The sequence below is a fragment of the Pieris rapae genome, chromosome 4 (genome assembly GCF_905147795.1).
Source record: "Pieris rapae chromosome 4, ilPieRapa1.1, whole genome shotgun sequence".
Classification (NCBI taxonomy): domain Eukaryota; kingdom Metazoa; phylum Arthropoda; class Insecta; order Lepidoptera; family Pieridae; genus Pieris; species Pieris rapae.
In genome coordinates, this window is record NC_059512.1 from 3721658 (window position 1) to 3739320 (window position 17663).

The window sequence follows — 17663 nt, forward strand, 5'->3', positions numbered from 1 at the left end:
CCTCTTTGTGCACTTGTCAATACGTCGATGACGCAAACATATTTACTGAACATACAATATCTTCTGTTTGCTCATTAATTTTAACCGTTAAACGTAGTAAGCGCTATTCATAATTAACTAGCTGCAAATCAAAGCAAATTATGTCAAGACAGCATCTACGGAGAAACTGTAACCTAAGTGCTTAACTCGCTGTTTCGCAAAGGGAATTGGCTTTAGATCAGCGATTTTCTTTATTAGGTGTAAGAATTTCATTAATGCTTAATTTCAGTTGATACATTAAATAAAACCTCTAGCTTTGCTCGATTAACTAATTGCAACAATGTTGATACTGATATATACATAATGTAGAATTATATATGAATTACACATATAGTGTACCAATTGATTATCTTTCTACCCACGGGTAACACTACGTGATACGAAAAATAATCATTGAAACATCGGCATATCGTTTTACGCCATCGTTAAATAAAAAAACACATTTTGCAGATTTATGAATCTCGTTCATTGATTTTGATGCTTGTGTCTCCGCCTTACTACACTTTCCAATATTGGATGTCTATTTCTTTGTCGGGAATCAAACCAATGACCCACGGAGATCCTGGCCTGATGCCAGTACTACTAAAATATATAAAATGTAAATAATACGAGTACAATAACATTATGTAAAGTACAAAAGTTATCTTCGATTAAATTTACTTTGACGAAGCTACCGAAGCTCATTTCGCATACCATTATCTCTTATTTCCTTGAAGCAAAATGTGTTTCTCTAAGGATTTCAGGACTTCAATTATGGAAATCTAACATGTAATATGGATATAGGATAGTTGGAACACAATAAAAATGTAATAACATTGAATGGCGATGTATGGAGTTGCAAGAAGTTTTTATATAATACGTATAAGATAATATTAAAAGCGATAAATTATTCTAATGTCTTTCAATGCTGGTACAGATTGTGACAGCAGGTAGTATACTATATTTTCCACATTTTTGTTTCCTCTAGTAACGTGGAGCTTGGTTTTTTCTGAAATCGATTTTCGGTCACACAAATATTATTGTTTCAGGTTGGTATTTGGCCTGTGACCCCGAAAAAAGACAAGGCCACTCTGATTAAAATATCTATGTTGGATATTAAAATTTACTTCAATTAATTTCGATATAATTTCGGTAAATTCCCATTCATAAATCATTCACAAAACACCCCATACGATCGATACAGGTAAATAGCTCGATTATCGATTTCACAGTTACCCATATCTAATGAAATACACTCTGTATGAATATTGAATTCCTATTACGATAACACTGCATTGAAAACTATTTCGTGGAAATTCAATCCTCACGGGCAAAGAGAACAATGCCCGAAGCGGAACGTTCGGTCAAATTAAAATGCTCTAAATAGTCTTGAAAAATGGATACCATATTTTGATTACGTAAACATCGTATCTTTAATGGCTATATACAATAAAAACTGAAAGAAAAAGAGTATGTTTAATATAGGACTAGACCATATGATCAATAGAATACAATTTAGTTAGGGTATATAGTTGACAATTCTATCTCTCGTATAAAAAAAATAAAATAAATAAAAATTTCCTTTATTTCACTCAAAACAAATATTACATTTTACATATTCTATATTTATTACATATACATCTATGAGCACTTATAGCAAGTATAGTTAACTGGTTTAATGTAAAAAACTTACTGCTAAAGAAGAATAAAACAAAATGTATTAGATTTACAACTAATAGCGTAAAGCGAGATATTGATAACCTGAAAATTAAGGACAGTTGTCTAAACTTAGTTGACAAAACTGATTTCCTAGGCAAAACAATGGATAGTAAATTCCAGTGGGACCCAAACATAGAGACTCTTTCGAATAGGCTGAGCTCTGTAGCATATGTAGTAAAGAAAATCCGACAGTTTTCTGATAAGGATACGGCTAAAGTTGTGTATCATAGCTACTTTCACAGCGTTATGTCGTATGAAATTCTACTGTGGGGTGCTGCTGCAGAAGTTCAAACAATATTTGTGCAGAAGCGGGCTGTTCGGGGTATTTCTGTGTTTTTACCTATATGAATAAAGATATTTTGAGTTTGAGATTGAGTGTGACTAGTTTATAAATCTTTTAGGTTGTCGCGTAATAGATACCTTGCATATATAGTTGGAGATTAAATAACCAGCATTTAATGACGTGTAAATCTTAATTCAAATAAATTTTATTCGAAACCCTTGTTCATGCAGTCAATGCAGTTAGATATTATGACGGTACTTGAATAGTTTTATCGTGATAGTTTCATTTTAGCGCCATGGATGAACTGAAAATTCATACAATATTCTAATATGTTTTCCAACGTGCCTAAAAACGGTATATTACTGGTTCAATCCTTTTAAGTCTTCATATATTGAAGAACAAGACTCGTGATCAGCGGGTTGTTCTTGACTTCAATGTAAAGCTTGCGGGCCTAATAAGCCTGCGGGCGGAATAGTGTAAAAACAAAAGTAACGATTAAAGAAAACACTTTTTGGATTGTAGCTATGTATTATTAAACTTATAATTATTTCACATAATTTTTCCAACGTTTCGCGTGCTATACAGCTTATTAACAACTATCTTAATAAGCTGTAGACGTATTGTCTTTATTTATGGGCAAAATTACCGATATTTACACGTATTACACAAAGTATGCATAGCACTACTGAATCGGTTTAGAAACGAGGGAATTATAAATCGAATTATAACCTGTTATACAATTCGATTCTCTACGGACAGCGCCATGCGCACTGGATAGAGACTAGATAAAGCACATTAGGTGCTAAAAACAAGCTATTCTTCAGATTATCACAATTTTTATGATGGTGACTGTCCGGTGGACCAGTGCTGGTTTCTTACATCAAAGCTTCTTTCCGAATGACACAACAGTGACAGATGTTTATTGGCAAGAATTGCAAACAATGGTGGAGAAGTTCGCGATTCAACAGCTTAGATCAGTCAACAAAATTACTGTAAAGGAATAAACAAATTGCCATCAATTGGCCAATTGTGCCATCAAATTGTATTTTGGCCAGTATTCAAATTAGCTGAAAAAAATTACAAACTTAAATAAAATAAAATTTATAAATAAACTAGCGACCCGCCCCGGCTTCGCACGGGTGCAATGCTGATACTAAATACACTACAGAAAAACTGTGAACGTTGTATATAAAAATGTGGGTTATCCATAAGAGATAGACATATACCATCACGGACTTTTCTGTAGACCTTTTCAATGTGTACAATACTTAGTACATTATTTTGATAAAACTCGTAGGGTTCAGCCTGCGTTTGCAATGTAAGCGGAAAAAATGTAATTATTTACGACATCACATTAGAAATCTCAAAAATAACAGTACTTCTCCACTATTTCATGGATGTTATTATACATATAAACCTTCCGCATCAAAATCGGTTGCGTAGTTTAAAAGATTTAAGCATACAAAGGGACATAGGGACAGAGAAAGCGACTTTGTTTAAAACTATGTAGTGATGTATAATAAGATTTATAGTTTAGAGTAAAAACATACAGGTTCCAAAGATACTTATTAAAAAATACTTGGCTTATACTTTGCTATGTTCAAAACATTGTTAATACAGTTCTTAATCTCAACTGAAGATTTTATCTTTCAAAAACAAATTGATTCCTTGTACCCTACCAGATTAATTACGGGGGCTGAATGTAAAATTCTAATGGAGTTTTCAACATGCATCCCTAATTCATAGCGTTTGATGACTATTTTGATTACAAAGGGGTGCCACATTCTATTCACAGACCCCACACGGTCAGTTGAAAGATAATCACTCTTTATATATCTCTTTTATGTTATTATTTATTGATCTACAAAATTGGAATGATTTTATGTTTACACAATCGAGTGAATGAATAGGTTGATTTTAAACCCAACAGCGAAATTGGTATGGTGTAAATAGGAAATATGTAACAGATACAATCTTTAGCAGATTAATTTTATCCGATTGTGAACTTATGAAAGACGAGCTGGTGTATAAATATTTGGTTGAATTATTATATTTAAGGCATCTTTATCGGTAGAATTTTTGATGAATTTTATACTGCTGACAAAAAATATACCATATACGTAATCAATACAATTTTTGTCAAGTATTCTCTTTCACTTAAGTATTTGTAAGTTGTTTTTGCCTTTACCATCTAGCAGGTCAAGAACATTATTGTGTTTAATGTCTGGTTGTACTGGCAGCGAAAATAAAAGTGCTTTCGAACTAACGATAACTTCTAATTTTAAAAAATCTGTGGCTGCGCTTCCTTTTAGCCCTCTCTGTATCCGTGGGTGTTCACCTACCGTCAATCAACCCCTCTTTTTATTGATACGTCACTAGGTTATTTTGTTTTTAGGGCGAGAGGTTATTTAGTTTGGTATCAGTACAGTTGTGTCTTAACTATAGTGCACGATACATATTAATCAGAATAAACTTGCAAAAAGCATGATGCTATTTAATTTAGTTGGCTTAGAATTAAGGGCCTAGACTACGCAAATGGGGCTTATGTAAATGAGTTGAGAGTATTTAAGTGCCGGCTTAAAGGGTCTCACACGGTGTGTTTTTACAACGCCGCATGCCGTCGGGACAAAACACGGCTCGAGAATGCCGTAGAGCCATTGTACTCAACATTTCAGCCACTGTTTCTTTTTCTAAGTGGCCGAGCTTTGTTACCGTATGACAGATATATAGCTGGTGTTTTTTTAATTCGCAGATTTGTCCATTACTTTTAAGGATTGTCTTAATTTTGTATGTATGCTTTTGAATTTCCTTTGTAATCTAGTTATATTGTGTGTAATGACTAAGAATAATTATGATAAATGGGTAGTAGAAAAGTGTATTCTGCCATACTTAAGTTTTTAGACGTTACAATTATTACAGTTGTTAGAGTTGTATTAGATTGTTAATTTGACCGTTTGTAATTTGCAAAGCATGTACTTGAATAAGATTCACTTTTCTTTAAAGATGTAGTTCTTAATATGTTCGAAAACTTAATATTGAAATAAGAATCATTATTTAGGCTTCATAGTAAGTGGGCAGTTGAGTGACAAGAAAATAACAATGTAAAATTACAAAAACTCATTTAAAAGTCGATATTTGTTTAAAGAAAACACTTTTTATCAGATTAAAACTATGTATTATTATATCCTATATCAACTCCGGGGAAATTAATACAGATAATATAACTTTTCATACAGCTGTGATACTTTTTGACATTCAACACCTTTTGTCTTCAATTATGTAAATTATATATAACTTTATAATAGATGTTTTCAATCTGTTAAAAAAAGTATTTTCTTAAATTTTTTAAAGTTATGGTATTAAAAGACAATACTAGTCGATATATGAGCTGCTTATGATTAATTATCATTTATTTATACTAGCTGTCTTGTTTATTAAGCAAATATCACACTTTCAAAACGAGTTAAATTATTACGATATACATGCTCTGAAATCGTCGTCTGATAAAAACTGCTCGACTTTAGTCTACTTTCTAAAATTACCTGTTTTATGATGTACATTTACTAGTATTGTCTTTTATTAACATAACTTTTACACATTTAAAGAAAACACTTTTTTACGGATTATAGTTACGTATTATTGTATTTAAACTTACAATTGACCGCGCACACTGTATAGCACGCGAAACGTCGGTTTAAATTTAAAAATTATGTCTAAATAATTATAAGTTTAAATACAATAATACATAACTATAATCCGTAAAAAAGTGTTTTCTTTAAATGTACATTTACTGTTTATTCTTATCTAAAAGGACACTTTAACTATTATAAATTAATAATAATATCTTGTGAGACAATTATACTAGTGCGTTATATCCGGTAAACAATTTCCATTGAAATAAATTTTCTTAATATGCCATTAACTATCAATTATTATTGATGTACAATGATAAAATATGTTACAATAGAAATACCAAATACACGACTATTAAAACTTTTACATTGCTCGATACATCAACCAATTTCGTCGATACAATACAGTACAGTATAAAATAAAAAGCGGAGTTGTACAAGTTGTGCCAATAAATATTCCTAACTGCCGTAAGGAAACAAATGCTCGAAAACACAATGATGGCCAGAAATAATGGCGGGAAGAAGTGACGCATGTCCAACATATTCAGAGGAAAATGTTCTTTTATTTTGGTGTAGCACGCGAATTTGAAATAGGAATGTTTTTGAAAGGAAATATAATTTGTTATATACTTATGGAAATCCATTTACTTTCATGAATATTGTGTTCTTTAGCAACTGTCTTAAAACATATATTGGTAAATGGAACACACAGAATCTTACGGTGATTTTTAAGAAAACCGTACCATAAAATAGGCTTTTTCTAGATTTGATATTTAGGTGTGATTATAAGCCTTGAGGTGTAACTGAGCCACCACTGGTAAACAAATGTATTACATTTTATTTATTTATTTAGTACTCATACAGCTAACATAAATTATATAAAATTACAAACAAATATAGCCAAAGATGGAATACATGATACATTTAACAGCAAAAATATTAAAAAAAAGGGAACAAACAAACAAAAATTATTTAATACATTTGACTAATTGTGATTTAATTTATTTAACTAAGCCTAAATTAGTTGATTTTTTATTTCATTTTGATTTTAATATATTAAATATGGTATAATTATCACACATACATACATATGTATATGTCCAAATTGCTATTCTGATAAATACAAACTGTAGTTTTGTAGACCTCATGTATCCTCTTCTAGTTATACGAGTAACTACATATATTATAAATGTATTAACGAGGAATTCAGTTTGTTAACCCTTTAATACAGATTATGGTTATTGGATATAATGCATTTAAATCTGACGGACGTTCCGGGTAAAAATACGTAATATATAAGCCTTCAACCGACCGTATTCATAAGATAATCTAATAAGGTTTATATTCTGTACTAAATTTCCGTACATCAAACAATTCAATCATGAAAGCAATCAGAATCTCTTTTATTAAGTCAGAGCGTATATTCTCAATATAACGAGCAATTTTTTAAGCTATTATTCCGTTCGTAACGTGAATATAAATGAGTCGCTATTATAGCCACTGCGATGAATACATAAATGATAATATTGTGTATGTAAATCAACTATCGGAGATATGAAAATTGTTTCCTGTTGGTTTTAAGTTAATTGAACGCTTGTGAATTCAAGTACTGAATGGTTATTTTATGTATTACATATGAAGAGTGTGTGGTACGGCGACCAAAAGTCTAAAAAAGTAAAATCAATAATTATACCTGCTGATGATGTATTAGTTATCAGAATAAGTTATTCAGAAATTAAATGTACAACAGGAAATTAAAGTTTCTCAAATAAGTTCAATGAAATGGATTTCTGAAAAAAAATTTCAGTTCTTATCCCTTCAGATTACATACTTTTTCGCAACATTTTATAAGTACAGCGATTTTATATTTATAAGTCATAATGGTTCCTAATATACTTAAATATTTTAGTATGTGATTTGACGACCGATTCAAATTTTAAATAAACTCTTAAACGTCTAAGACTGGTTTGTTTGATTCTTAACAAAATCCGAACATTTTCCTATAACGAAATAGTGTGGTGAAACTGCAGATAACATTTTAACTAACCCTCGTATGGCGTAAAGTTCGCTACCCATCTATGGACAGTGGTCGTTACATACTCCCATACTAATAGCCATTTCCAAATATAAACTTGGAATAGAGTAAATCTCTCACTAGAGTCATCAAGTCATTTGCCCAGATTGCAGCGCAGACGGGATTAAACTTGTGACGTCTGATAGCCCTCAGTTTGCTCACAGTTGGCGGCCGATCTCAGGGGCATTTAGGAAATTTGCATGCCAATACTATTGGGACGGAAATAACGAAGAAAGTTTCAGATAGCTATAAGGATAATACTTATTTCAGTCAATTTAACTAAATGCTAAGGATAATTGGTATATACACATTTTATACAACATTATATAATATTCTGGGAGTGTGCAGCGGTTTCGTTCGTTTTTTCGTTCGTAAAAGTAAGTTTGGTGGCGGTAGTTGGAAGGATGTTCAAATAATGGAACCTCTTTGTTTGAAGCTGTCAACTGTCTTTAATCGTTATGTGGTTACCCCATACCTCATGTAGTTTCCTTATAATATATACATTACCGATTTAGACGAAATTTTTTGTGTGTGTTCAAGGGGATCTGGGAATGGTTTAGATTCACAATTTTGTCCGCTGGACAATGTTTTTTTAATTAATTTTCAATTTATTAGTTGTTGTTGATTTTTGAATGTTTTACATTGGATCCGACAGACGGCGCTACCATCGCAGTGTCAAATTTTAAATAATATTCGAATTTTAATTTTAGTCTGTCCCGAAATTTAAAAAAAGTTTTGTTATCATTGTGTTATATCGTGTGTGACCATGTGCTGGATCGTTAGATATTGTCATAACATTTGAATAATAATTTTCATCAAAATGGCTTATTAAAAATTGAAATTTTGAAATTAAAGACGTGTAGACAGGACAACGTCTGTCGGATCCGCTAGTATATGTATATATTTTTTTCTTTTGTTAACGTTACAACGTACTATAACCATAATTATCTATTATTATTATTTCTTATCTTTTGTCGATCCGAAGTGGTGGAGGCCTCATGACCTGTAACACAGGTGCTCTAACCTTTAGCAGGCATCAGTGTCGCGTAACAATAACTATCCCTCAAAAGAAGAATGTATGAAGTTTTGTGAGAAAATAAATAAAGATTATTATTATCGTTAAATGTAACAGCTATATCTAACAAAAAAAGACACCAAGCAGCAAGCAAAACTAAGTGACACATTTGTTACATATAAAAAATTGAAGTGATGTCGACCTTATTGTACCTCGTAAACGAGAATATAAAATTAGAATATATGAATGTATGAAAAACTAAAGAGCTCATTTATTTTACTACCAAAACTGCCGTTTGACTACAAGTGTAAGATGATTGATTACATTTCAGATTTTATCATCAATTAATATATATGTACTTAAATAACAAATCATTTGATGATTATTACTATCCTACACATTTTCATTCAACTCAGTCCAGTACTTCCTGATAAGTGTGTTTGAACATATATTTTAGCCAAATAAAATTGATATTTAATATATAGCGTTAATTGTTATAAATGTAATGTGATTCGAAATTGTATAAAAAATATAAAGTGGAACTATAATTAGTTAACTATGTTTTGCGTTCGTTAAACATAACCACAGGAAACCTATGAAGTTAGCAAAATAAACGTAACAATTATTCTAATTGCGAACGCTTACTTCACGCGTATAAATTAGCAGTCAAGTTCCACTGTACTAATGAGTCAAGAGATATACTATTATTTTTTATGTAACATCTGCGGTCTCTTTGATTAATACTGTACGTTAATACGCTTCTGCAGTACTTTATGTAATGAGTTTTTTTTATATATGAGTACATAAACACTAAAATGGAGTACATGTTACGGTTACTCCAATTTTCGTGCCATAATAGAAGTATGGGAACAATTTTATATTTGATGAGTATAAGTGGGATAATTTTATAATTGTCAATAAATACGATTATATAGTCTGACATCAAATATTCTATTTCATTATTGATACTCTTAACATTACCTCGTATACAAATTGAAAGCTAAGCAAAGAATTTATATTCAAACAGTTTTAATTATTATTTACATAGCAACATAGTTTCATTAAAAGAAAGTCGACTTGAAATGTAACAAAGGATTATACAGTATAACGCCTACTACTGTATTTTTCACAATTTTAAAACAATGCTGTGTAAGTTTCCTTCCTTTGTTTTCTGACGGGTAAGGTCTTATGTTGCGACGGGCGTGATTTTTCATTTTCCACCAACAAAAATGTTGAGCAAAAATTGCACCTCACAAGCTTATTACTAAAAATAAGGCTTAAATTATGTGCATTGTTCTTTTTAAAAATAGGTTTTTATCTTAAATGAGGTACCAACAATTATTTTTGTATATAGTTATATACAAACGTTAATTCACAGCCTTTGGCCTTGGCTATGGATTATATTATATGGGGCAAACGGGCAGGAGTCTCACCTGATGTGATATTCTGCCCATGGACACTCAATGCCAGAGGGCTTGCGAGTGCTTAGCCGGATTTTAAGAATTGGTACGCTCTTTTCTTAATTATCTCATATGGCTGACACAAACTGTTCGTATGAATTTAGGCTTTCTTTCCTTTTTGTAAGCATTAGAAACAGCTGATTAATTCAGTTCAGTTAGTTAATTAATTTTACGTAATAATCGTTGGGTTGATCAAGTGATTAAGTTGTATCTTTTATATTACCGATGGTAATAAGCTGTAATTTATATGAAGTTTCTTTAATCAAGGCACTAGGTTACAGGTGCGATTTATTTACGATGCACACATGTTACCAAGGGTGAAATGAATTGCTCCACTTACAGGGGTCGATCGTTTATGTTTGCCAACCGGGGTTTGTTAGTTCTCCTTATTATGTTTGTTAATTTTCTTTGATAAAACAATATTGTAAACAAATCAAGCCAGTTGGGAGTTAACGCCTATGTTATGTAACCGACCAACGCTAGAGTGGATTATCGTTGAAAATGTATAGTTAAAAATATCTATATCTTTGCGGGTGACGGGATGTTGAATGCAATTAAAACATGCTTGTTTAATACAACATTTTTAACTTAATGAATTATAAAAATTGATTATCTATAGATACTACAAACCACTTTGTAAAAATGTAACAATAATTTATTATAAAATAAATAATCAATGTTTTTGTATTGAATATACAATAATGGTGTTATTTTTGACAGAAAGTTTAGTTATTTGTTTATGGTTGACACCTGACGTTTCTGTAATATTAGTTTTTCAAGTCCAGAGATAATTAAAATTTCTCAATCTGAATCATGATGGATACAATGACTACTGAGTTGATGCATATAATTCTGTTTGGTCATGTATAGCACTTGAACAATTTGGGAATCGCCGCAACTGCGACACAGCATGCAAATGACCGTAAAAGCGAATTTGTGTTTCCGAATCTGAAATGCTTACAAAGGGTTTAAATTTGCAATTCTATCATAAAACCGTTGCAGATACGTATTGGTTACGAAGATCAACATAATTCTGACACAAGGCGATATTGATACTAGTCAAAAATTCTAGGATAGTTTGCATTTTAAGCTTTAAGACGTGCTTTTGTATTTTTAACAAGCAATTAAAGGACTCGTAACATGTAGAGAGACTGTGTTAACTGTTCGTATGACTTAGATACATTTCTACAAATTTTTCGAGAGTATTGTATAATTTATATACGAACGTGTAATTTTTATTTTATTTTTTGGGTCTTTTTCGTGCGTGTTGTGTACTGAAAGAAGATTTATAAGCTTTTTCCTCTAAGCGAGTTCAATGAAGAATATATGGCTATGTCAGAGCTTAATATTTATTGTTAAATAAATTTGTTTAGCGGTCACAGAACCGTTTTTTGGTAAAAAAAAATGGCTAAAAATTATATTTTTATTGCATTTATTATTTAGCTTAGGTATTACACGACTAAACTGAATCGCATATTAAAAAGCTACACTTAAGTTTGGGTATGGTCACAACGTCAGGGCTGAGATTCCGACTCTTAATCATTACTAACAATGCTTTCTATATGTAATAAATATTTAGACATGTTTGATGGTAAAATGAATAAAGCATTATGAACAATCAGCTATTTGACTAACATTTTTTTTTAGTGAAAACACCCAACAATTATAGGACATGCTATCTTTAGACCACGTTGTGGCACTAAAATTATATTGCACTAACTACCCTTTACTAATATTTATACAAAATTGACGTTCATTAAAGCTTCCTGTCTAAAACTGACTATCTCACGTAGAGGGAAGCTGACAAAATATTGCCCAAATGTTGCCACTGCAAACTAATTTCGTGGAGGCACTTTTTGGCTTCATATGAACAGGGTATCGTTAAGAGTCGTTAGTTATGTACGGGATTAATTACCGCGGCGCGACAATTTTAATTTCACTGCTGTTTTTGGAACGATGCCTGATTTTAATCACAATGCTTATAATGCAGAAATTACTAATAAAGGCTACTTTATAATCACATGGTATTTGTTTTACGCGAGTCTACTTTAATAAAACCTTACGTAGAGACTCTCTCGAAGAGAAAGTTTTACACCACAATTTAATAGATCCGCATTGATATCTATTAAAAAATGTCATTATCTTTATAAAAAACTCCTGTCACGATGTTTGTCCGCGATGGACTCCTAAACTAGCGAACCGATATAAATCAAATTTGCACACCGTGTGCAGTTTGATCTAACTTAAAAGATAGGACAGCTTACATCTCAATTTATACCCGCAATATTATTTTATTGCAAATATTTGTTTATTATTTTATACAATAATTCTAACAGGTGGCGCTATGTTAAAAGTACCAACGTTTTACATAAGCTATCTACCTTTCAAATAAGTTCTCCGTTTCCCTTTAATAGTTTACTACTATGTAATATAACAAAAACTTTAGCCACAGCAACGCTTGGCCGAGTCTGCTAGTAAATTATATAACATAGTTAAGGAAGAAGATAGGACTTTAAAACGAAAAGTAAGAATATTCTTTATTTATAAAAAACAGTCTTTAGCGAAGATATATTCATATACTTTTTTATAAAACAGGAGAGTCCCAATGTAATCGTTGCGCATTAACTTTTCTCTGTTATATTGTATTCCGTTAATTAATTTTCAACGTGTGACACGAGTGTTAATAAAGAATCGAAATATTCTTAAAATTATTAAAGGTAACCCAACTATACTTACGTATTGGGTGATTGACACGTGTTCTCAAAATTCTCAAGAACAGTGAGTAGGTAAGCTAAAATTTATGTATCTGCTTTTTATTTTAACTTATTAATATTAGCCGAACAAAATTGTATTACACTGTTTGTGCTACATGCATACATAATTTTGTATTTAGTATAAACACTATTATATTATTCACTGAATTTCGTCCTAATTTTGCTAGTTAAGTTAGCGTTATAATTTTGTTCAAGCCATTGACTCGATACAATCTCATCAAATGAGCCTGCTGTCGAAAGCACTGGTTATGCAAGTTATAATAAAAATTACCTATAATATTGTAAAATAATTACTATTAAAATACTTAGTACATAAAATGCTATAACTGCTTAACACAACGAGAGTAAATTATTTAGTTAAATAATAAATTTATATTTATTAAAGAAACTTAAATTTATTTGTCTGTTTTGAGTTATTTATCTAGAAATAGTAGGTGTATATGGTGAAAGTCCAGGGTTCAGTTTACGATAACATTTTTGGCATATGTATTTCGTTTTTAAAATGAACAGATTGTCCCATTACCGGGCTTAATACAAAGCTGTGAAACAAATAGTATACAACGTGACGGTGAGTTTGTTTACGTTTTCAAGCTTACATTGCTGAACTAACAAAGGACGAACACACTGTAAAAAGGTTTTAACAACTTACGAAACGTGGACATAGATATTTTAAACGCCACACTATGGAAGCAGCCAGTGTTTATTTATTTAATTATAAGTAATCTAACAGCTTATACTTATACATATTATAATATAAAATACTAAGACAATACAGAAAGCCAAAACAGATTACATAGATAGACAATTTATGTATAAAAAACAGAAAACAAGCAAGCGCATTAAAAGACAAAGATACATTAAAAAAAACAAAAGAATAAAATTAAAAAACTGAAATTTGACATTTAAAAGCAACAAATAATATTAAGAATTTAAAACTACTACTTATAAAAATCTCCCCTTATACTCTTCCCGCTTCTCCAAGTTCTTCTTGACATCTCTCTTTTTGAGGTGGAAAAGAGTAATGTCCTGACAATGTTTGTCATAGTTCGATAAAACCCGAAACATTGGCAAATTATGCAATATGCACAAATAAGATTCTAAACATAGCTAAACGACAGTAACTATGCACAATAATATAAAAAATACATAACCTTAATAACTCTTCGTATGAGTTTAAAATATATACATAGATGTCTGCGAAACAAAGATAATAAATACAATTTCGTAAAACCTCCATAAGCCTACATAAGTCGAGCCGCGATACAATATTGGAACTCACGGTTAATGGAAAAGTTAATTTTGAACGAGGTAATTTCCCAACACATGATGATTAATTTTGATATATTATTTGTATTGCAAATTTAACTTTATCTATTTATAATTATACGCCGATAAATTTACAAAGCATTTAATCTGTATCAAGTGCATTAATAGAAAATGTACGATATATAAGATTTTGTCTCTTAGTTGCGCTATTTAAGTTGTAATATATAATTAATATTAATGTAAGTAAAGTATCTAAAGCTTGAATTATGACATACTGTTGATATTAATAATTTTCATTCAATAGGAAGACTGATGAGAGTAGAAATATAAATAAGGTATTGTTTGCAGACTGTGTAAATTTAAAAATTTTGTGCGCTTAATTTTCACACCCTGCTATAATTCAAAGGCTTTTTTCTGTTTGATGAACAGAAAGTTTCATTACAGGTTTATGAAAAATTCCATTCTGTCTACAAATGAGATTTTGCAACGTTTTTTGATGTCAGTTTTCACACGTTCACTATAGGCGTAAGGAGTGAATGAATCTTTGGAATGGATTTTAAATTGTTTTCGAAATTGGAGTAGCTTTCTTAATAAAGATTTTTTAATGATGTTCCATTGAATAGAAATACTTTGAGAGTTAATCTTTATTTTAAATGCAAAAACCTAAATTTTATGCTACCAATTAAGACACAATTTTGTTCAGGCGTATAAAGCCGACGCATAGCATCATACCGTAACCAACTTGAATGAAATTTATTAAGTTTATAATAGTATAATATTTTTGTTTCAGGTACTTCCAATCCATAGGAAAGCCATGTTGTGACAGCAGCGCGCGCAAAATGTGTTTCGAAAAGCATCTTAACTTTCTAAATAATAGAACTATTTTGTTTATAATCGTTTTACTATCGCTTAAACTGTGCAGTCCTCAGGACTTGAGTGACGATTTCATAGAGGACAGTATCGAAATAATAACAGAAATGAGTGCAGTTCGAAAAGCAAAATTCCCTAGAAACATTGGAGCGGCAACTCCATGTAGACTTAGTGAATTACTTTGTGATACGGGCCAGTGTATATCCTTAGATAAATACTGCAATGGCGAAGACGATTGTGGAGATAAGAGCGACGAGCCGAAGGCCTGCACCCGTAAGTAATTAGTAACCTCTGTATTAGTAACTGTGAGAAAAGCTAGAATTGAAGAAAGGGTTTAAAATATGATATTTATAGCCGCAGATAAAAAGTGTGGCCTCGATAGTAGGCATGTATGGCCATCGCAAACATTATTCTTATTATATATTATGTAATTAACAAGTTAACATTGATAAATTTACAACAGAAGAGCAAAAATCACAAAGTATAGAAAGATCACCTATGAAATAATATCATATTTCTATAAAAATATGACCGGGAAAGTCGTTTAAATTTTTGAACTTTAGTGTTCATGGAAACACTATTTATTAAGTTATGAGATGTCAAATAAACAAAAAAGCAGAAAAATAAAATACTATCAAATTTTTCCCAAGAGGATATAAAGTTGTAGTCGAGAAAATTTTGAGAATCGTGACGAGAATGTTGGAGCACACCCATTCCCGTTCGCCTTTTTATTCTCTGGACGTCTCCTTTGATTCACCTGAAAGGATCTTATAGTTTTGGAACAGGATTCTTCTCTCCTTGCACCTAAAAGTTTCCGGGCGAAAATTCCCTTGGCGATTGGCATTTTTATGACCACTTGTTTAAGCTTTTTTAATATGACTCAACACGCCAAGCGATATATATACAGATAGAGACATATTATTATTTGTTAGTTGTTAAATCAATTTAACTGGAATTTTCATTCAGATAACTGACCTAATACATAAGCTACATTCAATTATTGTTCTTACGATTAACTCTATTAGCACTTCAATAGTAGGGTTAATTAACCGCTTAGTATATTCAAGCGTTATATCTTGTAATGATATTCTATGATAACAATAATTATTAACAGTAGACTAATCCTTACATATGTAGAAAAAGTATCGAGTAAAAAGACGCAAATATATTAAAGCTTATTTACCCATAATATAAACTTTTACTTCTTCACAAGTGTAATAAAATATGAACATTATTATTTGTAATGGAAATAATTTGAATAGATTTATAAAATTGTCTTTAAACTTGCATCTATGTCGCAAAATCGAAAGGATTTTTAAAATAATAACGGTCTTCAAAATTCAAAATAATTTATAAAGTTGAAAAAAAAGGAAAGTATATGTAACAGAATTTATGGCCAGAGTAGTCATATAATAATATATGTTCTATTTAATATGTTTAAAAGATATTATAATGTTTTGCGGTAAAGCAATAAGTTAACAAATCATTTATTTGTGTGTAAATTAGCATAATTATAAAATACGGCGGCCGCAGCCGAATTAATTACATTTGAAAACTATACAATTGTTAATTTATCTTATGCAAGATAATTATTTATAGTAATATTAACAAGTGAATAAAACTTATTTATGTTAACACAAGGGAACAAATAATTCTTACTAAATCACTCAAAGTACAGCTATTGTTTCATAATTTTTAAATGGATCGTCATTTAATTATTGAAAAAAACAAAGGAATGAGAAATGTAAATTCTGTCATTTTAATTTCGATTTTTGGGTGCTAATTTTTATTCGTGTAAAACCCACTGAGCCTTAATATGTAATTGGTGAGTCATGAAAATATAATTGGTGATTACACGATTTGATTTCAAACTTCAATGACCTACAACTTGACTTTTTAAGTACAATATTATATTCATAATAAAATTTATATTTAGGGTCGTCAAAAATTGTTTACCACTAAAATATATAAATTTTGTTTATCACATATTAATAAAATATATATATGTATATGTCTTTGTGCGTATTTGACACTCACTAATATCAAGTGCCAGCGATTTCATAGCACATTATTATTATCAACATCTTGAATAGTATGTCCCTTCTATAATGAGAAATAATAGTATATTTGAAACTTAATATGTGGCTTTTTTTATATAGAACAGGGGGCAAATGGGCAGGAGGCTCACCTGATGTTAAGTGATACCGCTTAACATGACCATATGGACATTCTCGATGCTAGAGGGCTCGCGAGTACGTTGCCGGCCTTTTAAGAATTTGTACGCTCTTTTCTTGAAGGACCCTTAGTCGAATTTGAGTGCTTATACCTGAAATTATTGTTTATACAACTAATTAGTATCTAATATTGGTCTTCGCATTTAACAAATTGTGAAAGACTGCTCCATCGGGTTAAGTAAATCATGTATTATGTATATAATTAAAGAAGTATTTTTTAAATAACAATTTTATATCTTTTTTTAGAACAACAAAGCATGTTAAGCACCTAATTAAAGTGCCTCAGTTTCTTGCTTTGAAATACGTTTTTACGAATGG

General features: G+C 30.7%; 1 protein-coding gene across 1 annotated transcript in view; it reads left to right on the forward strand.

Annotated features, from left to right (window-relative positions):
• Window positions 1-17663, forward strand: part of LOC111003432 — a 59521-nt gene that overhangs the window by 11651 nt on the left and 30207 nt on the right. The window contains exon 2 of the mRNA XM_045628103.1: window positions 15032-15384. Within this exon, the coding sequence (XP_045484059.1) occupies window positions 15081-15384 (304 nt within the window). The 5' untranslated portion in view covers window positions 15032-15080. The remainder of the gene's footprint in view (window positions 1-15031; window positions 15385-17663) is intronic.